The 25,164-nt window shown below is 55.2% G+C and overlaps 3 protein-coding genes across 3 annotated transcripts in view; all 3 read left to right on the top strand.

Moving 5' to 3' along the window:
- The window catches only part of LOC136005873 (hydrocephalus-inducing protein homolog), a 42,213-nt gene extending 41,902 nt beyond the window's left edge, over nucleotides 1–311 (top strand). Inside the window, 1 exon segment of the mRNA XM_065663766.1 lies at nucleotides 198–311. Coding sequence (XP_065519838.1) covers nucleotides 198–311 — 114 coding nt within the window.
- A 1,341-nt stretch (nucleotides 312–1,652) lies between these two features.
- On the top strand, nucleotides 1,653–6,061 carry LOC136005874 (hydrocephalus-inducing protein-like; the record flags this gene model as incomplete). The annotated part of the gene is made up of 6 exons (XM_065663767.1): nucleotides 1,653–1,850; nucleotides 3,223–3,386; nucleotides 3,686–3,836; nucleotides 4,085–4,309; nucleotides 4,955–5,158; nucleotides 5,603–6,061. Coding segments are annotated over 6 exons (1,401 nt in total), but the record flags the coding sequence as incomplete, so codon positions are not given.
- Nucleotides 6,062–11,987: 5,926 nt separating this feature from the next.
- LOC136005875 (hydrocephalus-inducing protein homolog) overlaps nucleotides 11,988–25,164 on the top strand; it is a 42,789-nt gene continuing 29,612 nt past the window's right edge. Inside the window, exons 1-7 of the mRNA XM_065663768.1 lie at nucleotides 11,988–12,194; nucleotides 13,556–13,675; nucleotides 16,826–16,960; nucleotides 17,510–17,709; nucleotides 18,562–18,686; nucleotides 20,077–20,278; nucleotides 21,802–21,911. Of these exons, the coding sequence (XP_065519840.1) occupies nucleotides 11,988–12,194; nucleotides 13,556–13,675; nucleotides 16,826–16,960; nucleotides 17,510–17,709; nucleotides 18,562–18,686; nucleotides 20,077–20,278; nucleotides 21,802–21,911 (1,099 nt within the window). The remainder of the gene's footprint in view (nucleotides 12,195–13,555; nucleotides 13,676–16,825; nucleotides 16,961–17,509; nucleotides 17,710–18,561; nucleotides 18,687–20,076; nucleotides 20,279–21,801; nucleotides 21,912–25,164) is intronic.

Raw genomic sequence — 25,164 nt, forward strand, 5'->3', positions numbered from 1 at the left:
TAGTCTCCACTCATCTCTTCGGGTAGGTTCTGTGCTTGAAGCCCAGCAAGGAGCTAAAGCTGAAGGCCAGAGGAGACACCTGCAAAGTGGAGGTGACCTTCTCCCCGAAGCGCCGCATGCAGCCGTTCAGCGGGGAAGTGCTGCTGGAGTGCCGCGGGCTGGTGCGCTCCCTCTTTGCGGTGCGGGGCTCCTGCCAGGGCAGCCTCGTGAGCTTGGACCAGGACCAGCTCAGCTTTGGAGCCGTGGTACGGCAGAGCTACACATGCCGGCGCGTCGTCATGCGGAACGCGGGCGACGCAGGAGTCAGGTAAAGCAGGACCCCCCCGCCTCTCTGAGGGCTGATTGCTTGGATGAGGGTTGTGAGGAGCCGTAGTGTGCCCAGATATCTCCTCTCTGCTTCTCCATCCCGCTGGAGAGTCGTGCAGCCATGGCCGTGCAGTCAGGCCCTGGCAGTTAGCAAGGGGGTACGAGCAAAAGCTCATTTAGAGATGGGTGCAGTGGGTCCTGCCCAGCCTGAAGCCTTATTGCCAGGTGGCTCAGCATCAGGCCTGAGATGTGGTGGGAAAGCCCACCAGAGACGGAGAGCCTCACGCTGAGACTTACCCTGCCTTGACAGCTCCCCGTGGCTAATCCTTCTTTCCTGTCCTTGTGCTTTCCTTGGCAAGGTTTTTGTGGGACGTGGAGAGCTTCCAGCCGGACTTTGCTATCAGCCCCACGAAGGGTTACATCAGGCCAGGGGTGGATGTCCCCTTCGTTGTGACCTTCCGCCCCTCGAAGCTGAGCCAGGCTGTCCAGTACGAGGGGCTGCGGTGCTTCATCCCGGGCAGCGAGGCGCTCCGCCTTACGCTATCAGGATCCTGCGTGGAGGCCCCTGGCACCAGAGAGGTAACGCAGCAGGGACAGGATGGGCCCCTGGACCCCAGCATTTGCGCCACATCTCTCCCAGGGCAGGAACTGAAGGACACTTGCGAGCGCAGACTCGCTTGTGCCGGGGTATCCCAGAGAGAAAGTGCTGGGCAGGACTGCCAGAGTTCCTGAGCCCTGTCATTGCCTTTCTCCCCTGTTCGAGGTGTTGCTCCTCCAGTGAGCAGCTCGGTTGTCCTGGCTCTGCACTGTAGCACCCGTGCCGTGGGAGCACCCTGCCGGGCTCTCCTGAGACCCTCCCCACAGAGCCACCCCGCTGTATCCCAGCAATGCACCCGCAGCCACACTTCTCCCCCGTGCCGGGCCAGGGGAGGGCATTCAGCAGTAGGAAGGGGCAAGGCATCTGCATCCAGCCCCTGGGAGGGGGTAGCTTGGGAGCAGTTGGCTCTTGCTCCCAAAGAGAGCATGGAGCTCCTCTTCATCCTGCCCATGAAGGAAAGGGCTGTGTGGCTGCAGATCTGTCCTTGCACAGCAGTTTCCTTTCAGGACTCCCCTGAAGTTTCCTTTCACCCAGCATGCGAAAGGCTTGTTCTGCTCCCTTCTTCAAGAACAACCAGCTTGATTTACTCCAAAAGCTGTGGCCAAGGTGTAATTTTTGCATGTGACAAAGAAAAGCTGCTCCCCGTGCTCCAGGTCCTGGTGTAGAGCCAGCGTGAGAAGAGTGGCAAGGATTGTGGGTACGACCCCGCAGCCTCTGTGCTCCTCTGTTGCAGACCCTGACTTTCAGCTGCAATGTGCGTGAGAAGCAGAGCCAGACCATCCTCCTGTCGAACCCGAGCAGCGAGGCCTGGACCCTGCAGCCCATTGTTGAGGGGAAATACTGGAAAGGGCCTGAATTTATCCATCTGGAGGCCAGGCAAAAAGAAAAGGCCTACCAGGTCACCTACAGACCCCTAACCATGAGCTGTGGGAACAAGAAGCATCAGGTAGGTGAGCTGTGCCAGCGTGCTGACCCTCGTGGCATGACCCTCGTAGGTCACTCTCCTTTGGGCAGGAGGTTGGCCGAGATGACCTTTGGAGGTCCTGTCCAAGCTGAAGGTGTCCTGTGCTCTCTGTTGGAAGCTGGGTTTTGTGGTGGCTGGGGGCCAGGCACGGGCAAAGGGCAGATGGGAAGTCGGGACTGAGCACCAAACGTGTTGGAGCAGCTAACGTAAAAAGCCAGGCTTTCTGCAGGCCAAGAAATGAAGTTTGTTCTGCGTAGCTCTGGGTCGCTGCTTGTGGCAGCCCAGGGGGCTCAGAGACCCCCATGCTCAGCGCACGGGCTGCACAGGCTCTCCAAGCCCCGGGCACAACCACTTCTGCCAGCAGCACCTGGCTGGTGTCCTTCTGCAGCTTGCAGGGAGCAAGAAGGGCAAAGCTGCCCTGCAGTTTGTCAGTGCCGTCCTGGCCGTGAGCAGGCAGGTGGGAAACGAGAGAGATCTCTTGAGGGTCATGCAGGAGCTTTGGGAGGAGCCCTTCCTGCAGGTCTCAGGCTGGGCACATGGGGGTGACTGGCCCCTCTGCAATGTTTTCTGTGCCAGGCCAGCAACAAGCTCCTAAATCCAAGGGGTCAGTTCAGAAGGGCTCTGTGGTGCTGGAGCTGCCGGGTCCTTGTCGCGCTCCTTGTCCCGCTCCAGCTGGCCTTACAGTGGGCCAGGTCAGAGATTTCTGGCCTCAAGTCTCCAGGGTGCTCAGCAGATCTGTGCCCTTAGGGTCGCACGTGCTCAGCATCTCTTTAACGTACAGCCTGCGTGAGGAGTCTTGCAGCTTTCAGCTGCTGTGGAGGCAGAGGCAGGTGTCTGGGATCCACGGGCACCCAGAATGAGCATGGATATGAGCTTTCCATGGCCCATGTCTGGGGGCCCCTGTTGTGCCAGCTTACAGGCTGCTCTCTGGTCAGCGCTGTTGGGGCTAAGGCCAGCAGGACTGAGGCAATGGAGCTCATCAGGGACGGCCACCCCCTTCCCACGGCTGTCCCTGCGTGAGCACAGGCTGGCAGGGACATGCCCAGGTGAGTGGGGCCAGTAAGGGAGTGTTGGGATGTGCAGAGCAGCTCCGCTGCAGGGCCCGTGTTTCCTTGCTTTGCCCAGAGATGATGCCTCTGTGTCCTGTAGCTGTGCCGTGTCCTGTGGGCCACGCACCCGCTCACAAGCAGCTCAGAGCAGGTGCGACGCTGGCGTCTGTCTCCTCCTGCACGGGACAGGGCTGCAGTCACAGCTCTGCCAGCTGGACATGCTGAAAGCTGCCTCAGTGAGAGCCTCAGGCGTGGGACTGTCCAGGGGTGCTCCAGAGCCGACTTGTCCTATTCGTTGTCTGTAGGGCTCCATCTTCTTCCCCCTGCCGGACGGGACAGGCTTACGCTACCAGCTGGAAGGAACTGCTGAAGCCCCCAGGTGTTCAGGGGCCATTTCCCGGCAGGTTCCGTGCAGGAATTCCCACACGGAGCTCATCCCTGTGTCCAACTGGCTGCAGAGACCACAGAGGTGAGTCCAGCCCAGGGAGTCTGGCCTCATGAGCAATCCCTGCAGCAGCAAAAGGAAGGAAGCTTCCAGTGCCTGGAAGCTCCCTCCTGAAAGCTTTTCCCTCTCCTTGGCTGTGTCTGGCCATACCCACGTTCTGCCTGTGCAGAGCCATCCTGGAGGGCTTTCCTCCAAGGGGGGTGAGAGCTGGCGCCCTGTGCCCGAGGCACTGAGGATGAGAGGGACTGTATTGTACCCCCGCACGATGGGTATCCCATGGGAGTCCTTCCTGTTGACCTTCACTGCGTCCTTCTCACCCGCAGGTTCCTGGTGGTTATTGACATGCTCAAACCAGAGAACCTGGAAAGCAGTTCCGTGCTGCAGGGGTGTTCATACATCGACGTGCCGAGCTCTGCGAAGAAGGACTACCAGCTCACCTTCTTCTCCTACAAAGAAGGAGTCTACAGGGCAAAGGTGAGTGAGGACACTGGTCTGCAGGGCCCTTCAAGGAGCTGTTGGCTCACTGAGAAGCTACACGCCCGTTTTCATACCTCCACGTGCACGGGTCCTATGAAATACCACAGGTGCTTTCTCTGGTCTTGCACTCCTCCTCGCTGGGTGCTCATAGCCATTCCTGGAAGCAGGGCGCTGAGCTCGGTGGGCTCTTCCGGGTCTGTTTTCCTGTGTGGAATGAGCAGCACTTCCCTTTCTGTCTGATTCAGGTGACCTTCCTCAACGAGACAACCGGAGAGTACTTGTTCCACATGGTGACTTTCAAGGTGATGGCTTCGGGACCCATCGGCACTGTTGAAATGAGCACCGCCGTTCGGCAGAGAGTGTCCTCCACCGTCAAGGTGGACAACCCTCTGCCTGTCCCGGTGACGTTTGCCATCAACTGCAAAGTGCCGGGCGTCAGCGTTCCACAGCACTTTACTGTTCCTGCACAGTCAAAGGTAGGAGCAAAGCTCCTCCGGCTCACTCTGCTCTCCCTACTCGTGGCCGGAGGGGGGGCTCTTGGAGGGTGATGCCTGAAAGGAGCCATGTGGGGCCTCTTTCCGTGGTGGCAGCTCCCTGCCGATGACGTAGAGAGGGAGCAGTGTGCGAGAATATCCCCAGTGGGAATCATCCTGCGCTGGTGGAGTCTGCCCTGCTGGCCCCTGTAACACGCCGCCACTGGGCGTCACGTGGCAGGCCCTTGTGCCATGTGCCCCTCATTTAATGTGTTGCTTCCAGGTGCGAGTGGCTGCAGGACAAGCCTGATCCCGCGGCCAGGTTGTCTGCAGCCTGCATTGACAGGAGGTGGTGTGTGCCCTGGGGGAGCACAGGGGCTTTTTAGGGTGGGCAGCTTCTGGCATCATGCTGGAGGGCTCTGAGCTGTTGGGATCTGTCCCTGAGTGAACCGTCCCCCAGAAGGAGCAAGGCTGTGCCCGAGAGAGAGGGAGTCAGAGCGGGGAAGGCAGCCCAGCCTTCAAGCGCTGCCTGAGCAGAGCAGGGACCAGCTGCCCCCTTCTCAGGCACACGTGTTCCCTGCCTGTGCCTGACGCCGTGGCTTTTTCCTTCCTTCCTCCCAGGCGGATCTTGTCTTGGAGTATCAGCCCCTGAAAACGGGTGAGAGCACGGGGCACCTGGTGCTCCAGAGCAGCGACTTGGGCTCTCTGTCTTACAACCTGCAGCTGAAAGCCACCTCGAGCAGGCCAGAGAAGCCCGTGTATTTCCGCACCACGCTGGGCTCCCGTCAGACCATCACCACCAAAATCCGGAATTTTGCCCAGCAGGAGACCGAGTACCTCCTACAGGTGAGCCCGGGCTGCCGGGGCTCTGGCTGGGAGGCAGCTCCTCTGGCCAGCACCAGCCCTCTCCACCAGGGGGTCCGAGTGCCTCTGGCGTGGCCTGGCAGAGCCAGGGTGGCCATGTGAGCCCAGGGGCCTTCCCACTAGTGTGGGCTTGTCCTCCCTTGCGGGCCCGTGTCTGCTGCCCTGGTTGGAGCTGCTTTTGCAGGCCCCGTGGTGCCTGGGCTTGCTTCCCGCTTGCAGCCCAGGTCTGGCAGTCTTGGGGCTTGGGTGCAGGGTTGTTCCTGCTGGGCACGTTTGCACACTTCTCGTGCCCATTCACCGCAGGCACTCACCAGGGCTATGGTCTGGGTGGGACGGGCCAGGGCCAGGGGACCATCGTGTTCTTCCCGAGGCGCTGGCTCTGCTGTTGTGACCAACCCCCCATGGTCTCTTGTCTCCCCTGCGCAGACCAACTGTGCCGACTTCCAGACGGCAAAATCCATCAGTGCGGCACCCGCCAGCGCTGGGGGCTCGGAGCTGAATGTGGAAGTGACCTTTGAGCCCTGCCACCTGGGCAAAGCCAAGGCCACGCTGCAGCTCAGCTCTGCACTGGGCGGGCAGTACTGCATCCCACTCATCGGCCTTGCGCTGCCCCCTGAACCCCAGGGCCCCTTCCTCATCCCAGCCGGCGGCACCACCTCCATCTCCTTCAGGAACGTCTTCCCGAGGGCCACGGCGTTCCAGTATGCCGTAAAGCACCCGGCCTTCAGCGTCAGGGCCCCCGAGATGCTGCGCGCCAAGAGCAGCACCACCATCACCGTCTCCTTCACGGGCGGCCCGGCTCCTGTCACCAGCAGGCTGGTGGTCTCTTGCCCTGGCGGCTCCTGGATCTACCACCTCCGGGGCCTGCCCTCCACCCGCAAGTGACCAGCTGCCCCGGGCCCTTCCCGCCACGTTCGTGCTCTCTGGAGCCAATAAATTCCATTTAGCATCCTCCCACACGACGTCCTTGTCTCTAAACGGGAGAGGCATGAATTTGCTGGATGCACAGCTGCTGGACAAGGAATTGGCTGGATGACTGCACACAGAGAGTCGCGGTCAATGGCTCAATGTGTAAACGGAGACCAGTGACGAATGGTGTCCGTCAGGGGTCGGTGTTGGGGCAGACCCTGTTCAACATCTTTGTCGCTGACACAGACAGTGGGATCGAGCGCCCTCAGCAAGCTTGCAGACAACACCAAGCTGTGTGGTGCAGCCGGCGCGCTGGAGGGAAGGGATGGCATCCAGAGGGACCTGCACATGCTGGAGAGGTGGCCAGCCTCATGAAGTTCAGCAAAGCCGAGTGCAGGCTCCTGGCCCTGGGTCAGGGCAATCCCAGGCACAGCTGCAGGCTGCGCAGAGAAGTGATTCAGAGCAGCGTGAGGAGAAGGACCTGGGGGTTGGAACATGAGGCGCTTCAGCGTGCGCTTGAGCCCGGAAACCCCCTGTGTCCTGGGCTGTATCACCAAGAGCATGACCAGCAGGTCAAGGGAGGTGATCCTGCTCCTCTGCTCTCATGAGACCCCCCCTGGGAGCACAGTGTACAGTTCTGGTGTCCTCAACAGAAGGACCTAGAGCTGTTGGAGCAAATCCAGAGGAGGGCCACGAGGATGCTAAGGGGGATGGAGCAGCTCCTGTACAAAGACAGGCTGAGAAAGCTGGGGCTGTTCAGCGTGGAGAAGGGAAGGCGGGGTGGAGACCTCATAGCAGCCTTCCAGTATCTGAAGGGGGCCTACCAGCATGCTGGGGAGGGACTCTTCATCAGGGACTGTATCAAGAGGACAAGGGGTGATGGGCTTAAAGTGAAACAGAGGAAGTTCAGGTTAGCTAGAAGGAAGAAATTCTTCACTGTGCGGGTGGTGGGGCACTGGCACAGGTTGCCCAAAGCAGTGGTGAATGCTCCATCCCTGGCAGTGTTCAAGGCCAGGTTGGACGGGGCTTGGGCACCATGTTCTTGTGTGAGGTGTCCCTCCCTGTGACAGGGTGTTGGAACTAGAGGATCTTAAGGTCCTTTCCAATCCAAAGCGTTCTACGATTCTGTTATTCTCTAAGATTCTTTGGGAAAGCGCGGTTAAGACTTCAGTCGGTTCCACTTAAAGGTAAAAATTTGAGAATGAAGACCTTAGGCCCACTATAGGAGAGGATCTGGTTCAAGACCGTCTTAAGAACCTGAACGTGCACAAGTCCATGGAACCTGATGGAATCCATCCGCGGGTCCTGAAGGAGCTGGCGAATGACGTTGCTAAGCTACTGGCCATCATATTTGAAAAATAATGGCAGCCAGGTGAAGTTCCCGACGACTGGAAAACGGGAAATATAACCCCCATTTTCAAGAAGGGGAAAATGGAAGACGCGGGGAATTACAGAGCAGTGAGTCTCACCTCTGTGCCTGGTAAAATCTTGGAGCACATTCTCCTGGACAGCATGCTAAGGCACATGAAAAACAACAAGGTGCTTGGTGACAGCCAGCATGGCTTCACTAAGGGGAAATCCTGCCTGACCAATGTGGTGGCCTTCTATGATGGGGCTACAGAATTGATGGACAAGGGTAAAGCAGTTGATGTCATCTACCTGGACTTGTGCAAAGCGTTTGACACTGTCCCACACGACATCCTTCTCTCTGAATTGGAGAGATATCAATTTGATGGATGGACCACTCGGTGGATAAAGAACTGGCTGGACGGCCGCACGCAAAGAGTTGTGCTCAATGGCTCGATGTCCGGCTGGAGACCGGTAACGAGTGGTGTCCCTCAGGGAGCAATGTTGGGACCGGTCTTACTCAACATCTTTGTCGCTGACATGGACAGTGGGCTTGAGTGCGCCCTCAGCAAGTTTGCCAGTGACCACCAAGCTGTGTGGTCCGGTTGATATGCTGGAGGGAAGGGATGCCATCCAGAGGGACCTTGACACGCTTGTAAGGTGGGCTGATGCCAACCTTATGAAGTTCAACCATGACAAGTGCAAGGTCCTACACCTGGGTTGGAGCAATCCCAGGCACAGCTACAGGTTGGGCAAAGAAGAGATTCAGAGCGGCCCTGCAGAGAAGGACCTGGGGGTGCTGGTCGATGAGGAAATGAACATGAGCCGGCAGTGTGCGCTCGCAGCCCAGAAAGCCAACCGTATCCTGGGCTGCATTAAAAGGAGCGAGACCAGCAGGTCGAAAGAGGTGATCCTGCCCCTCTACTCTGCTCTTGTGAGACCTCACCTGGAGTATTGTGTGCAGTTCTGGTGTCCTCGACATAAAAAGGACATGGAACTGCTGGAACAAGTCCAGAGGAGGGCCACGAGGATGATCAGGGGACTGGAGCGCCTCCCTATGAAGATAGGCTGAGCAAGTTGGGGCTGTTCAGCGTGGAGAAGAGAAGGCTGCGTGGGGACCTAATAGCAGCCTTCCAGTACCTGAAGGGGGCCTATAGGGATGCTGGGGAGGGACTCTTCATCAGGGACTGTAGTGACAGCACAAGGGGTAAGGGGTTAAAACTTAAACAGGGGAAGTTTAGATTGGATCTAAGGAGGAAATTCTTTCCTGTTAGGGTGGTGAGACACTGGAATGGGTTGCCCAGGGAGGTTGTGAGTGCTCCATCCCTGGCGGTGTTCGAGGCCAGGTTGGATGAAGCCTTGCGTGGGATGGTTTAGCGTGAGGTGTCCCTGGCCATGGCAGGGGGGTTGGAACTAGATGATCTTGAGGCCCTTTCCAACCCTAACTATTCTATGATTCTATGACCCTGGAAGGGAGCTTGGGCTGTCTCAGCGTTGGCTGGCAGTTGAAGGTTATGAAGGAAATAGCAGGAAGCTCTACTAGTGGGCTCCTATTAATGATGTCAGCTGTGGTAGAGCTTTTGTAAGAGGTTTCCTTTAGTTAGAGAGCTTCTGCCTTGGTGCCTTCAGCACACAGGGGTGTCACGCCTGAGGTGTCTTTGCCTGAGCTCTCCAGTTTCCAGCTGGATTCGTGGCTGGACATGGTGCGGGACATGTTTTGGAGTGTTTCCAGAGGCTGGCTGCCTGGAGAGCCAGTTAGCACTCGGGGCTCATATCCTCCCTGCCTGTGTTGTAAAGGCCCAGATGATGAGTGTTGGTTTCAAAGTGAGGGCTCCACGTTCCCCGTCAGGCAGGTGTGAGGATTTGCTTTGCCTGTGGCCCCGAGTCTCATGGGAAGCTTTTGTTTCTGGCAAACGCTGTGCTGCAAACGTGTGAAGCTCCTGGCAGCTGAGATGCCCCGGGCAGTTGGGTGGCCTTGTGTGGTGCGTGTGCCCGTGTGCGCAGGCTTAATGGGTACAAAGTCATCGACGGGCGCTCACCAGGGACAGCAACAGGGGTCACCCCAAAGGCAGCCTGGCCATGGCCCTGGTGTGGCGGGGCTCCTCGTGGGCCAGCAAAGTAGGAATTAAATGGTTGCTTTGTAGTCAGTGCGGAAGCTTTTTTCTTTCCTGCTGAAGCAGAGAAATTCTTGGCTCATCTGCGGTGTCTCCAGCAATTTATGTGTCGCTCACGGAGCGTGACCAAATGCTGCTGTAAGGTGCACTTTAGCCCTGGTGCAGGGCTTCACTGCGGGGGAGACATTGAAGGCGTAGGGGGGCTGCAGGGATCCGCAAGGCTGTAGCTTTAGCAAGGCCCTGCAGTGGCCGTGGAAGCCAAGTGTGGCCCTCGCCTATTGTGACGTACAGGGGAGCTGCTGCTGTTAAATGCGAGCAGCAGCCGTGGCCCAGTGAGAGCAGGAGTTGCTGAGCCGCTGAGGCAGGAGCAGGCTTGAGCTACTGTCAGGCTCTGAGCTCTGCTTCCTCGAGGCGCTGGTGAAACCCTGCCCTAGCTGGCAAAGCCAGAGCGTTGAGGAGAGGGGCTGGGCAGCCCAGGTGCCAGCCCTGTCCTTTGCTGCCCAGGTTCCCCTGGCTGTTGGCAGCCCAGCAGCAGTTAGCTGCTGTGCTGGTGGGCAAGAGCCACACCGAGGCGTCCCTGGGCGGCTCCTGTCCCTGCAGCTGCCCACAGCTGCCGAGCAGCGCGAGGGCATTCAGGAGCCAAGGCTGGGCCCCGCACGGAGGAATCCTCCAGGAGAAGCGTGAATCACCCGTGCTCAGGTAGCGTCTGGCCCTGGGCAGGGAGGAGGCAGCTCCGCTGGCAGCAGGGATGGGGCAGTTGTGTGATAGCCGGCAGGATTTAAACATCCCTGGGCTAAGAGCAGGGCTGGGCAGGTAGAAGGGCTTGAACGGGCTCTGAAATTGCCGTGCAACTTGCAGGGAGGGTAGAGACTTGGAGCTAGGCTGTAGGTCCTGCAGCAAAGGGAGCCTTGGCTGTCTGAGGTGGGGAGCAGGGAGCCGTGGGGTGGTGGGCTGGAGGGGTGCTGTGTCCTGGTGGCTGGTTTGTCCTGCCCCTGCAGGGAGATGTGCCCGATGGCTCCGTTGTGCTCCTTTCCTGCTCCTCTGGGAGGCTGGTCCCTGCAGGCTCTGGGGCTGTGGAAGAGCCTTGCTCCAGGGCGCGGGGGGAAGCTGCTGGGCTGGCTGGGCTGTGGAGGTTGGAAGCCCTCTGGAAATAAGCGTTGTGGGGGCGACGACAGGGTTCGTTTCAAGTGAAGTGAAATCACAGCTCGGAGAATTGGAACGAATAAGGCAGTTATTCTTAAGACCCGGTAAGAAACCACTGAAACCCAGCTTAATGCTGGATCATCCCCATTAGGTTTCTCCCTTGAAAAGGAGTTATTTCCAGCTCTAAATCCCAGCTCTTGCTGCAGCAGGTCCTCCTGTCCGTAGGGCAGTGCAGAGCTCTGGAGTTTCTTGCAAGGACAAAAGGAAACGGTAGCCTTGTTTCCTGAAGCCGTGGAGGGCCCGGCACCACAAACACGTGCCGTGCTGTCGCTGCCTTGGCAGTAAAGGAATGAAGTGATTGCCTTGCTTGCAGGGTGTGGGGAGCAGTCGAGGGGCAGGGAATGGCCGTCTTTGCCTAGATGCTGTCTTGCTGTGTACAGCAAGTGCACACAGCAGAGGTGATGTGGAGCACAGGGAAGCAGGAGGGAATATCATCCTGGATTTTACGTAGCTCTGAGCTAATTGCTCATGTGCCTTCGATGGTTTCCTGCTTTTTTCCTGCTGTGGCAGCCTGGAGTGCCTGGAGGGAGCCTGGAGTTTGGGTGTTAACAAGTGAAAATGAGGGCGTCCTTCTGCATGGAGAAATGCTCTTGGGCAGTGGGGTGATTTCCTGCCTGGAATGAACCGTTTTTGCCAGATAATCTTTGTAACGTGAGCCAGGCAAAGTAGCCTTGAGAAGCTATAGTTCTTAATCAGAGTCTTGAACTCTGTGCTGACTTAGTTAGAAACATCATCAGGCTCCTTGCAGAGAGGGTGAGAAGTGCCAGTAGCGCCTGGTGCGTCTGTGTGGCTCGTGGGACTGCCCCCAGAGCAAAAGGCTGTTTTGGCTCAGGGTCTGTTTGTTGTGGGGTTTTACATCTATGAATGGAGCCTAAATATGGTCTAATCATGAATGAGGGTGGGGAGGCCCTGTGTTCTCCGCTTAGGAAGGATGCCAGAGGCTGGAGACACAGCTGTGTCCTTTGGGTGTGCCAGGAATGGCGAGGCCCTGGCACAGGTTGCCCAGAGAAGCTGTGGCTGCCCCATCTCTGGCAGTGTTCAAGGCCAGTTTGGACGGGGCTTGGAGCAACCTGCCCTAGTGGAAGGTGTCCCTGCCCGTGGCAGGGGGTTGCAACTGGGTGAGCTTTAAGAGCCCTTGCCTGAGGTTGCGGGGTTCCAGGGTTCCGTGGGTCCAGGGTTTTAAGGTTCTGGGGTTGTGGATTGTCCAACTGTTGCTTCTTCCAGGCGACCTCTGCGACATGGCCAGTGGCAAGACCCCCCGGCCCATGATGTCCTCCAGAAGGGCGGATGGATTCCAGAGCAGAGTGGTAGCATCTCGTAATCCGAAGCTGGTCAGAGAGGCAGAAGAGTCTCTCACCACCAGGCAGAGGCTGGCCAGCCCTCGGGAGATGAGGCGGCCCCGGGCTACCCAGCTTCGGGACATGGGTGAAGTCTCCCATCAAAAGGTAGCCTTTCCCTGCTCTTCTCCTTGCCGTTTGATGTGACATTTGAAGAGGGCACGTGCTTGTGGCAGCCTTGCCTCCAGCTTACCCAAGCAGCTTGGTGATGAGGTCCTGTTGTCATTTCCAACTGGTGGTGGTGGAGTTCTTTGTGCTGGGGGAAAGGCAAAAAACACATTTCTCCAATGAGCCATTGAAGTCCTGGTCTGCACAAAGGCAGTGGAACCTCTGCTGCAGTGGGTGGGTTTTGCTGGGCAGAGAAGAGTGGATGCGCTTTGCCTGGATCAGTGTTCTCTTAGATGGATGTTCAAAGCTGCTTTTCTTGCAGGACTGCTCAGTCTAACACACAGTCCAGGTGGGTGGATGACTGAGGTAGGCTGTTGAGCAGAAAGCTGCCAGCAAGAGACCTGATGTAGCACATCGGTTACGGGTTGCCCCAGGCAGCACAGGAGGTGGGAACACGTAAGACGGGCGCCCAAATAACTGGCAGTGCTACAGCTACTGGGCTCGGCCTGAGCGTGGCTTTTGTGGAGAAGCGGGAGAGCTGCCTGTGTCTCTCGAGTGACAGCAGTGCAGCTGGGAGAGGGGAGAGCAAGCAGGGAGGAATTATCTCCAAGTACTGCCTCTGCTGGGTCAGCGTTTGGTCTTTGCGTGCATTTTTCAGAGCTGCTTCTGCAGCGGTGTTCAAGAAACGAGCAGTAAGAGAATACAGTGAAGCATCAACTTAAAGCTCGTGGGGAAAGGGGATACGAATTGCAGTCTAGCTCAAGTTGCCCCGTGATGCTGAGACTTCAGCTGAAACTTCATCCCCATCCAGCATTCACCTCATTTGTCTGTTTCCCTCCTGCCCTGTTACTTTCTTGTTGGCCTTTCCTCCCTGGTACTGGTGTCCTCCGACTGGTTTCTCGGGTCTGCATCAAAAAACCAAAAAGATATTTGGGATGCGTGGGACTCAGTCTCGCTGTCTCAGAGGGAAGTTCACCTGCAAATTGTTTCCTGTGGAGGCTCCTGGAAACTCCTGGGTTTTGCTTGCTCCCTGAGTGCTCGTGACTGTTCCAGCAAGCGTCTGGAGCTGAGTGAGCCCCTTAGCAGAGGGCTCTGCTGGAGGTGGGCGCTGCTTTGCCTTTTGGAGAAGGCAGCCTGGAGAAACAGCCTGCAAAAGAGCTTCTTAGCTTGAGGCTGCTCAACATGGTCCAGAAACGTTTTGTGAGCTGAGAGCGGAGGTGGGTGGGCTCCCATCTCCTAGTGTGAGCTGGGCAGATGTACTCACCAAGAGACTGTATTTACTGGAGATCAGTGTGGGATCTTCATTCGTTAATCTTTCTGCCAGCAGCTGAAGCTCTCTCTGCTCTGTCTTGCATCTGCAGTTCTCAGCAGTTGGCCTGGACCAGAGGTTGTTCCAGCCGTTCCCATCCGAGGTGGTGTTTGAGAACTACGTTCCCCGCCAGTTCTACATAGCGGCGCTAGCTCTGAGGAACATCGACAGGGTAAGTGCTGGGCTGTGGAGGCTGAGCACTGGGCTGGAGGAGGAGAGCAGTGGAATTCACGTGGTGTGCAGCAGAGCAAGTTACCTGCTGCAGCGCAGCGTATCCAGAATAAAATGTCTCAGCAGCGTGATTCTGCAAGATGGGGGAAATGTTGCCATGCTGGGGATTCTGCCGCTGGTTTTGGCCGCGCACTGGTGGTAACTAAGCCAAAGGAGCTTTCTGAGCCAGCATGCTTCCCCTTGAAAGCCCTGGACTGATGGGAATGTCGAGGGCTGGGCAGTGCTTGCCTGCTGTCATGCTTTACCGCGAGTGTGCACCATGTCCCGGTGGCTCCTTGGTTAATCCTGGTTTCTGGCAGGGCATGTTTCCCTCTCTCAGCCTGTTGAGCCCCCTGTGTGCAACTCCGTGTCAAAGCACAGGGCTTGAGTTTTCTCCACTTTGTGCTGGAGTAAGTTGTAACTCCTGGCATTAGCATTCCAGGCTGGGTGTTTTGGAAGAGCAGGGGAAACAGGCTGGCTTAGCAGCAGCAGTTAAAGGGGAGGACTTGAGGTGCCACTTGAGGCTCCTGCTAAGCTTAGTTCGGTTCTGCTCAGGTGTTTCTAAGCCAGCGTGGCTGTGCTTTCTCTTTGGAGAATCCCAGCACAGGCAGGGTAATGTGCTCCTGAAGGTCTCCAACTTGAACGGGAAAGATTGTGATCCTGTTGAGATTTCCTAAGAAAAATGAGCAGGGAGAAGTTGAGAAGTGGCAGCAACTTTGTTCTGCTCTGCTGTAGAGGGGGAAATGGAGACCTTTTGAATTTCAGCTGGGGAAACGTTTGCTCCAGTGAGGCATGTGCCAAGAGCAAGCTGGTGGGAAAAGACAGGAGGGAGGAAAGGGGCTGAGTTCAACGTCCTGTCGCGGAGCGCTTTCTTCCGCACAGGGATTCTCTTGGTACGTAAGAGGAAGTGTGCTGGAAGCAGAGAAAGGTGAGAAACAGGCGTAATTCAGGATCCGGTTGTGTAAGAAAGAGCAAGACGTGTGTGTGAGAGGAGGGCACAGCGGGGAGCGGGGGGGAGGTGGAAGTGTGCAGGTGAATTAACGCCCTCCTCAAATCTCCCTGTTGGGAGAAACAAAGGAGGGGACAAAAGGAGTGACACCGTCAGGGCTTAATGTAGGGGGAGGAACAGCAAGAGAAGTCAGAGTATCTCCTGAGATAACAGGTTTTACAGGGACGTGGTAGAGCATGGAAGACCCTTTGGCAAGGAAGGATGAAGGTATGGTCCCTCAGTTACTCCCAGAGAGTACTGTGTCATTCCTGGTGTAGCTTGGGCATACTGGGAAGTTGCAATGTGGGTACCTATGCCCAAGGGACACCACTGGTGTGGTTCACAGTGACTTTGGGCAATCTTTGCTGCAGGTGTGCCCTTCGCTTATTAAAATGGGCCTCAGCTTCTCTTTTCCTACTGCTCTGCTTCATTCCCACTGTGCCTTTTGGCTTCAGCTGCTCCCTCATCCGTGCAGCACCTCAGAATGTTTGCCTTTGCCAAGTACCAGCAAAGAGGCAAACAGTGAATTTGCTCTATTCGTGCTTCCCAAGTGGAAAACAACACCTGCATTGATGTTGGTGCCATTCCCAATAAAACGTAATAGACTGGTAACAGCTGCAGCTTGGGATTTCTATGCCCTGTGAAGGGGAGGCAGTGTGTGAACTGTTGATTTTACCCAAAATGAATCAGTTGTGAAGCTGGTACAACCTCAGGCGTCGGAGAGCCCTGGTGTAAAAGGCAGATCAGCTCTAAGGAAAACCCTTGGCATATTTAAATGCACAAAGATAGAGATGCTAATCCCAAGAGAGTTCATTATGTTCTAATTTTGCTGGGTTTTGGTCATGTCCTGGAGAAAAGGAACATTGTGCTCTGTCTCACGAGTTTCCCACATTCCTCGGAATCCTACTGATGTATCCTGCGTGGTAGCTGAGGTTGTCTACCCCCTAAAACTGCAGCTAGCAGCAATGTGTAACAGAGGCAAAGTGTAATCGAGCCCAATAGGTGCTCTGTATTCACTCCGATACGGAAGTGCTGCACTCTATGCTTACTGCTCTTGCCTACTTGCTGTCGAATTGCTTTCCTGTCTTCAGGCTGCTCCTCAGCACCCTCAGAGGCATCCTGGGTGGCTCTTGCTGAAGATCTTTGCCACCTGGGCTCACGTGCCAAGGGACTTGGCGACCAGAACGTGTGGCTGCAGTGGGAAATGGGCTCCTGGAGCTTGCTGCCCCAGGGCATTGGTGGGAGCAAAGGGTGTTTAGAGCGTCCAGGGCTGCCTTGGCCATGGGTCACCAGGCTTGTGTCAGGGGTGCAGAATGAGCCTCCATTTTTTCCAAGGCTCATCGTGTTCATCAGTGGAGCTGCCTGCCATTCAAAGTCTCCTTGTTATGCTTTCTGAGATGAGATTGGGTGCTGGGGCGTTGCTGCCTGTGTGCTAGAGAATGTCTGTTTGCTGTCTCCGTGCCTGTGGTATCCATCGTAGAGGCACGTTGGGTGTTCTCATCTCTGCACCAGCCTTTGCTTGTATTACGGATCTCCCTTGCTGCTTTGCAGCCCCCTTTAAATTCTCTTAGCCATCTGCTTCTTCCTGGGGTTGTTCTTTTGTCTTCCTGCGCTCGTCCTTTTGCTCTTGAGGTAAGCTTTTATTCTCAGGAAGCCCAGAGTGTCTGTGGTCTGCTTCTCTTGCTGGTCCACCGCCATGACTAGCACCGCAGCTTGACCACCCCGCTCCACCCTGGTGTGTCAGAAGTGACTTCCTTCCCTCCCCGTATAACGCACGCTGGTTTGCCTTCAGATAATACATTCCCCCTCCAGAGGTATGACTGCATGGATGTGTGCAGGCAGAAGCAAGCATGTTCTTTGGGCTTGTTGAATACGCAGGTGACTTGAGGTACTGCATCTCCTTCCTGCTGCCTTCAGAGCAGGGCGTGTTGTTCCTACTGTCTCTGTGCTGCAGCTGTGTAGCTCAGCAGAAGGGATTCAAGTCCACCCTCGTGTGTTACGTGCGTGTAGCTTCAGAGCTAAAAGTGTTTTGGAAAGGTGGTAAGGAAGGATGTCACATGGCCTGTCCTGGTCCCTTCTCATGTTTCCACAAGCGACAAAATCCTACTTGTGTCTTCCCTGCAGGTTCCTCGTCTGCTGAACGTCATCCTGGGGAACTCTCCTTACTTTGAGTTGATCAGCCCGAGTAATGAGGACTATAAGGTAGCACCGGGCATGTCTTCAACCTACCGCATCCTTTTCAGACCTGATGAGGACAAGGTGAGAGTGGAGGTCCCGAGAGATGGCGCCTTGAGGGGAAGGTGAACCTGCAGGGCTGGGTTCCAAAGCAGGCATGTGGTGTGGGTTTTGAAGAAGTGGCCTGCGTTCAGTGGAGTTGCACTGGATCTAGACCTGGGGGAGACTCCTTCCTGGGGGTGAAGGTTGTGCTCCCATAGGCTGGAGGCTCTTGCCTGTTTCAGGCTGTTTTCCCCTTCAGTGGTGGAATATTTAACGTAACGTCTGTTGGCTTCAGGGCTGAGAGTCTGCTGCCTGTGCATGGCCTTTTCCTCATCTTCTGTTTGCTGCTTAAATGTAGTTCAATACTCTGGCCTACCCTCGGGCAGCATGCCTGTAGAAACTAAAGAGGATCTGCCCCATGGTCCCTGGCTGCCCCTGCTTGTGAAATAATCTGTAATGAAAGGCCATGAAGGTAAAAAGTGCATGTCCATTGCCGAATGCTACTGTGAGAGTCACAGAAACCAGCAGCTCTTCTTCTGCCATGGGCATGGTGCTAAAGGCACTGTGCTGAGATTGTTTCTCTCCCTGCAGGATTATTTCGACGAGCTTATCATCATCACAGAGAGGGAGAAGTTCTTTGTGCCTATCCGAGCCATAGGTGCCCGAGCCAGCCTGGACTTCCCTGAGCAGCTGAACTTCTCCGAGTGTCCAGTCAGGTTCAGCACCCAGAAAACTCTGCTGGTGCGCAACGTGGGGAAGCGGGAGGCTTGCTACAGCATCACCACTCTGAGGTAAAGGAGCTCATCCCTTGCGCAAAACGCTGTTGCGTGGTCATGGGCTTGTAAACTGTGAGAAAAAGGAGGCAGAGCATCTGAGGTGCTGGAGATGGGCAGGACACGTGGGGTTTGCCATTGCTTGCAGTGTTTTGAGAAAGCTCTGCAAGCAAGTTTTACACTGCAGTGGTGTCTCCAACGCAGCATCTTGCAGGTCTGATGCTGTTGGGTTGGAAGAGGCAAGGTAGGAAGGCAGCTTGACTGCTGAAGAAGGTGCTGTGTGGCAGAGGACAGTTCGAGGGGCTCAGGTCACGGATCCCAAACACAGCCTCAAGAAACAGGCAAGCAATGAGCTGGTGAGAGGCACCACCACAGTAAATACCCAGTGAAGTCTAGCATCTATTTGCAAGGCGCTTGCCAACTACTCTACTGGGTAATAGAGCGTGTGTTGAGAGCTCCTTGACAAGGGTTTTAAGAGTTCCCGAACTTCGGCAATGAACTATTTCAGTCCCAAGTTGCAATAAAGAAATGGGAAGCATTAGGAAAGTTTTAAGTGAACTACACAAAAAAGCAGAATTCTGAGTAACTGGATTGCACGTGTGCAGAGGTGAAGAGCTGAGAACTGAGAACTGGGTGCAGAGTGTGGGGGGCTGGGGTCGTGGTATACCGCGGGATCTTCTGAGGTCTGGTTCTCTTTCAGCAGGGAGAGTCACCCGCTCTATTTCTGATCCTGGATGTTCTGGTTTTCTTGTACCGACTGTGGTTTGCTTGCTCCTTGCTTGCACAAGTGAGCTGAAGCGAACTAGACTGCAAACTTAACGGAGGGCCCGGATCTCCCATACAGTCCTGATCTCTCTCTTTGTGTTGCAGCCCTTTCTCTGTGGATCCCTCCATTGGGACTCTTGGCGTTGGAGAAGCGATGGAAGTCACGGTGGAATTCCACCCACCAAAGACCGGTGTTTATACGAGTCCAATGATCGTTCACTATGACACAGGTAAGCGCGTGGTGCACCCTCCGTGTGTCCTTCGAAACAGAGCGGTGTCTGCGCTGTCTGTCATCATCTGGTGGCTTCATTGTCCTGTTGAATCCCTTCTGCAAGGTTCCTTCACGCTGAGTAGAGCAAAGCTCCCCTGCTGGCTGCCAGATATTCCTGTGCTGGAATATTTCAGCCTGTAACAGAAGAAACTCACAGCAGGGAGCCTGACTGAAAAGGAGATGGCTTTTAATGTGCAAGAGAGCTCTCTGAAGAGCCTGCAACCTGTCCCCTAGAGCTCTCCTGACAGGTCATTGCTTTTCATCCCGATCTGTTGTGTTACAGTTCCCGGGAAGGCCTTTGAGGTAGAGACCCTCTTCTTGTGATGTGCTGCATGGGTACAGTTGGTGCTGTGCTGAGAGCTGGGCCATGCTGAGGACTTGTGACCAGGAGGAGCAGTAACTGTGGCAGCGGTAGCCATTAGGGTGCTCTGAGCTTTGCTGTAGCCTGGGAATGATTCTGTAGAAACCGCCTTGTTAGCAGCAGTTCTTTAGTGGTGAGGTTTATGAGCAAGCTGCTGCTAGGGCTGGCTGGAGTCAGTAATGTGAGGGTGCAATGATGTCTGAAGGTAGGTCGTGAACACCACCTTGGAGAAACACTTTGAAATGGCTGTGCTGCTGTGCGTGTTGCTCTGGTGCTGGAAGTAAGTCTCCAGCCTTCCAGAGGACACTTACCCTAGTGAAGGGACTCACTTCTCCGGTGGTGAAGTGGTAACAGCAGCACGTTTGACAAGGAAGAATGTGCGGGCAGTGGTGAGGCACCTGGCTGTGACCGTAGCAGGAGCCAAAGAAGGAGTTGGCAGATGGATCCGAGGGCCCAGTAGCAGCCTGTTGAGTGCAGAGCTCAGCACAGAAGCTGCTCTGTAGTTTCCATTGTTGTTTCTGCCCTTCTCCATTGCATTTCAAATGCTCCCGCTTGGGTTCTGAGATCAGAGCTATGCCCAATATTTCAGGACCAGGAGATGAGGATGACACGACACTGGGGGCATCTCCTGCCTGCAGGAGACCCTGGGCAAGGCATGGCTGAGGTGGCGCTCCTCAGCGTCCCTGAGTGACTTGGATGTAGAATTCCCTGTGACCTGAGTGGGATGGCAGCCCAAAGGGCACCCGGGCACATCTGAAAAGATACATCTCCACGAACGACCCTCAAAATAAGGTGCCTAAGGTGGTGCCAGGACATCCTCATGCTGTAGCATGTGCAGCTGTCAGGATATGCTAAGTGTCCAGATCCGGGGAACTGCTTATGCAGCTCAAAACTGCAGCTCTTTCTTCTGTTGCCTGCAGATTGCTCTGTTCCTTGTACTTCCGTCAGCAAGTGAGATGAGGCGAGACTTGTTTTTGCTTTGTTCCAGGTGAAGATGTTCACAAAAGCCTTTGTGGAACAGCTGTAAATGTCAACATCAGGCTTGACAAGAGCTCCTTGACAGTTGAGAAGACTTCTGTCACGCTGTCAAAGCTAAGATCCCTGGTCATCCAGAATCAGAGTGCCATCACGGCCCACTTCCAGTGGAAGCGTTTTGTTGATCTGGAAGAGGAGGAGCGGCAGAAGCTGAGGTTTGTTTGAGAGATTCGTCTCAGAAAGATAGATGCCCCAGGGGAAAACTAACACACGGTCTCAGAGGGCTGTTGGGGCTTTTGAACGGATAAGGGCACGTAAACCCATGCACAGCGTGGAGCTTAACCCTTGCCATTGCAGTCCCAGCCGTGCTACAGCTGAGGATGATGTTTTGGGGAGAGAAGGTTGAGTGCAATCACTGGATTGCCTGAGAGGGCAAACTCACGTTTGGGAGCGGCAAACTATTGAGTTCAGAGATCCATGCACTACGGAGGGTCCATGAGGCTGAGGAAGGTGTCAGCACTCGGTACCTGGGACTGCACTGAGCAGTAGCCCTGAAGAGCTGCAGGTGGCACAGCTATTGTGATACTCTAGCAGTTTCTTCTTTGATAAGCTGGCAGGCTCCTTTTCCAGTCACAGGCAGGGTAGAGTGCTTGGTTGGCCCAGAAGGTGGAGGCCGTCCTGCCGTAGGCTGGGGAATTGCCTTTCAGTGTCCTGGTTTCTGGCCCAACGAGGTGTTTCTCCCCTTCCTCATAGGCTGGGCAGATGTGGAGGGCTCTGCGGGGAAGGGAGGGCAGCCAGGACTTGGAAGTGCTTTTGGGCTTCAGCAACCTGTGTCGTCGTGGTGGTGAGAGATGGGGCAGGTTCTTCCAAGGGTGTCTCTGGCAAAGCTTTGAAATTGCCATTTCAGGCAGCAGAGAAACACTCACAGCCTGGGGGGATGAACTGGAAATGACACTTTAAAGCTTATGTGACTTGGGCAATCCTTGTGCGACTTCTCAGGCTCAGATGGGTGCAGATATACAGGAGTTAGTCTGAACCCAGAGCTGATCAGGAAACTGCCTTGAACTGCAGCACTTTTCAAGGGCTTTGAGCACATCAAGTTCAGCGTAATTAGGTCAGAAATGCCTCAAAGGCCAGAACTAGTTTTCCACGGTTGTCAGTTTTTAATGACACAGTGTGTGAGTTCTGTGCAAACGCACTGAGTTAAAAGAAAATCTCGTGAGCTTGCCTTGATTCTTCCCTGGACCATTTCTTTAGCATCTCTCCCCACCTGCCTGTCTCGGACTGGACCCTGGGTGATCCTCTGTCCCCTCAGAAGCCACCAGCTTTCCCCAGAGTTCACTTCAACCTGATTTTTTACGTATGAGACTTGCTGTCGTGCCAGTCTCTGTCCTTGACTCTGAGCACGACGCTTGGTTCCTCCTTACTCGTAGTTTTGGGGATGGTCCAAGGCCACCGTCCTGCTGTCAGAGAAGCTTTTGAGATCTCAGAGGAGAGAGGGCCTTTTCCTGAGAGGAGGCAGTGCAGGAGCCTGTGTTGGGATGTGACCCCAAAAGAAGGTGTCCCTCCTGCAGCGCTTTTGGGGATGTGATTCTGGCCTGCTGACGGAGCTTGAGTTGAGGGCTGCTCATGCCAGTGTGTGGAAGCCCTCCTCATGCACAGCATGTGCGCGAGGCTCAGTGTGTGTGCAGCAAGTAACGTCCTTGCCTGTTTCCCTTCTCTTTGCGTTTGGATTTAGCTGGGTGATGATCGTTCACACGGCGTTGCCTCGATTTGCTGCACGTGGAGCTTTCCCCTGGTCCCCCAGTGCTGTCACCCGCTGGTTCTTCATGGCCAGGGGACTGGAGCGTGAAGGGGGGACAGCAGTGTGCCAGCAAGGAGCAACCGCTCTGCAGCAGGGCTCCCCTTTCATCTCCCGCTTGTGGTCTTTAAACACTAGAATGATTTCTGCTGCAGCCGCCAATAAAGGGAGAGGTCAAGTGCATCACAGCTCTGCAGTGGAGGCCAAAACGAGGGAAAAGATGAGGTGGTTCAAGATTCCACGTAGGGTTTGCATTCAGAGATGCTGGTCCTGACTTCTTTACTAGGTGATGCTGGGCAGAGTCCCTTCGTCTCTTGGCACCTCTGTTTTCATGCTCAGAAAGCCATTTGTGTCACTGAAGTGATGGGATGCCCAAATCCGTTGCTTTGCTTTGGAAGTGCACCGGGATCCTCTGGTGGAAGGCAGTGCAGATACTGTCTCCTCACCCCTGTGGGTGCAAAAGGGAAGGGGAAAAGTGTGATGCTGGTAACGAGCAGCTGAAAGCCAATTGCTTCTCCCCTCCCAATGCAGGAGGCTTTTTCTTGAGGGCTGCCAGCTTCAAGAAACCTCTTGTTAGCTCGTCAGTGAGGAGTAAAACTCCTTGCTGTGCTGGGAAGAACGGCAGTAATGGGATCCATGTGGGAGCCTGTGTCTCAGGGTCAGCCCTGTGCTGAGCTGCTGCTCTTCCTCGCCGAGTGCTTTGCTGCTCGTGCACTGACACGACAGGCTTTGCAAATCTGCTGCTTATTCAATTATCTGCTTGGTTCGTCTCTCCCATGGCACAGGCTGCAGAGGCTGGAAGAGGACAAGCTGGTTGATGTTCCTACGGAGCACGGGCTGGTCCCCCCTCTCAGAGAACACCCTTCCCTTCCCATCTGCAGCTCCCAGAACCAGGGGACAGAGGTGCAGGGAGGCTCCATGCCTTTCTGCAGTGATATTTTCACCATTGTGCCCATGGTAAGTGATGGCTGAGAACCTCCCTTCCTGCTGCTCCTCCTCCTTCTCATCTCTGAAGGAGGTCCCTTGGCAGATCCCACATCAGCTGCTTGATGTGCCAAGAGAGGAGACATCCGGTTTCTGGTGAGGCTAGGGGCACTTATTGCAAAAAGCATTTCTGAACAGCAGCAAGAGCCGACCCCAGGCTGGGCTCTGCTGCAAGGGCTGTGAATTAAGGGCACTTCATGAGTGTCCTCACAGTGTTCAGAGGTATCAGTTATTCTCCGTAAGGACACATTCCCACGTAGCGCGCGGGGCTGAAGAAAGGACACTGGTGCACTGTTAGTTCGCATACTGACCTGCAGAATGCAATGGTCCTGGGTGGAAAGGAGGCCAAATTGAGCCCAAGCACAGCAATCCCTTCCTAAAACCTGGATTTATACCACGTCTGAGTCTCCCTTCCAGTGTCGTCTGTGAGCCTGGACACGAGGCTGGCAGGTTTAAACGGGCTTTTTGAGTTCTACTGCAGATAGGTAGAGAAAACTGCTCACTTTCCTGGTGATGCCAGCAAAAACCCCATGGCCTTCAATCAGCCAGAGCCTGCCTTCTGAGTATTTGCATGGTCTTGAGATGAAGAATGGCTGCTGTCTGAGCAGCACAGCATCCCTTCTCGTCTTGGAGTAAACCCTGGAATAATCCCAACCTCTTCTTTCTTTTACAGTGGGTGAAAGTAGTTTATTTTTTCTATTTTGTTTTCCGAGGAAGGGGCTGCTGTTCTCTTCTTGGTTGCTCCTGCAGCCCATGTAAGGCTGAGAGGTGCCTTTCCTTAAACCAGTTGCAGGAAGTGAGAGCCTATAGAAACCAGGGATGCCTCCTGAAATGTGTGGCAGGGCTTCCTGGGACTGAGCACCAGTGCCAGGATCCTCTGCGAGAGCAGCAGAGAGTTGCAGAAACTGGTAGCGTGGCCCAGACTTAAATCCGCGAGCAAGAGCTCAGTCTCTTCTGAGGGGAACAAAATGCCCCTTCTGGGTGCCAGTAAAGGCGAGGGACTTTGGAAGCTGCTGCTTCCAAGCTCTCCTGTAAATCCTGTTGGCAAGCGTTGCTTGCTCCTTGCTCTTTGCTGATGCTCTAAATAAAGGCTTCCAGGGCTGCAGTGGAAACAAGAATGTGATGTTTGAAGATAAATGGTTTGCTGTCACTTCTGTTTCAGGAGGGAGATGTCTTGCCCAATTCTTCCCTTGAAATCAATGTGATCTTTAAGCCCAAAGAAGCCAGAGTCTACCAAGAGACAGTCTACTGTGACATCTCAGGTACAGCTCTTTCCTCCTGCTCCTGTTCCCACAGAGGAGGTAGAAACACTCTTCCAGCCCACTCGGACCTCATGTAGTTCTGGAGGGCTCAACAGGGCAGTGCTGGCACACGCCGCTGTCCCCGTGGTTCCCGGTGGTCTCCTGTCGGAGGCCAGGGCTCAGGATGCCTGGCTCTGCCTTCCTGATCCCAGAAGTGACCAAGCAGTGAAGGAATAAGCTTTCCCGCCATGGCTTTGCCAGCATTTGCAACACAGCTTTAGTGAAGGAGCACCAGGCCTCTGTAGACCAGTTACCTCCAAGATGAGTCTTTGTGGCGTGGCTCTCTCCTCCTTCTCGTGCTGCTCACTTTGTGTGCAGAGTAGGCTGGGATGGCAGTGAGAGCTCATCCAAAATTTGAGCCAGGATTCAGGCACCTTAGGCTGCTTCAGTGGCTGAGAGCAGCCTTCAGACTGAAGATCTTGTGCTCTGTCATCTCTAGCAAATGTAAGGGAAAGGACCCACCTTGGAGTTTAGCTGTAAGCCTTGAGGTCTCGGTTGCCTTTGCACCAAGGGATGTGCACGTTAGCAGTACATTTATGGCTTATGTGATCTGCTCAGTGAGAAGGCTGGTTTCCCATGACTGGAGAGAGAGCCTTCATCGGGGACTGGAGAGATAAGACAAGGGCTGATGGGTTCGAGCTTAAACAGGGGAGATTTAGTTTAGATATACAGAAGAAATTCTTTCCTGTGAGAGTGGTGAGGCACTGGAAGAGGCTGCCCAAGGAAGTTGCTCCACCCGTGGCAATGTTCAAGTTCAGGCTGGAAGGGACTTGAAGCAAGCTGCTCTAGTGGAAGGTGTCCCTGTCCATGGCAAGGGGTTGGAACTGGATGATCTTAAGGTCCTTTCCAACGCAAACCATTCTGTGGTTCTCTGAGACACCGGCCCAGGGGGTTGGTTAGAAATGAGAAAGCAGCCCCAAGGCGTATGTCCTGAGGGACGAGATGGGTCCCGTGTCTTCTCCTGGAGCATCTAGAGCTGGTTCCATCCAGCCCAGGGACCGGCAGCAGCACTGAG

Source organism: Lathamus discolor, chromosome Z, assembly GCF_037157495.1.
Source record: "Lathamus discolor isolate bLatDis1 chromosome Z, bLatDis1.hap1, whole genome shotgun sequence".
Taxonomy (NCBI): Eukaryota; Metazoa; Chordata; class Aves; order Psittaciformes; family Psittacidae; genus Lathamus; species Lathamus discolor.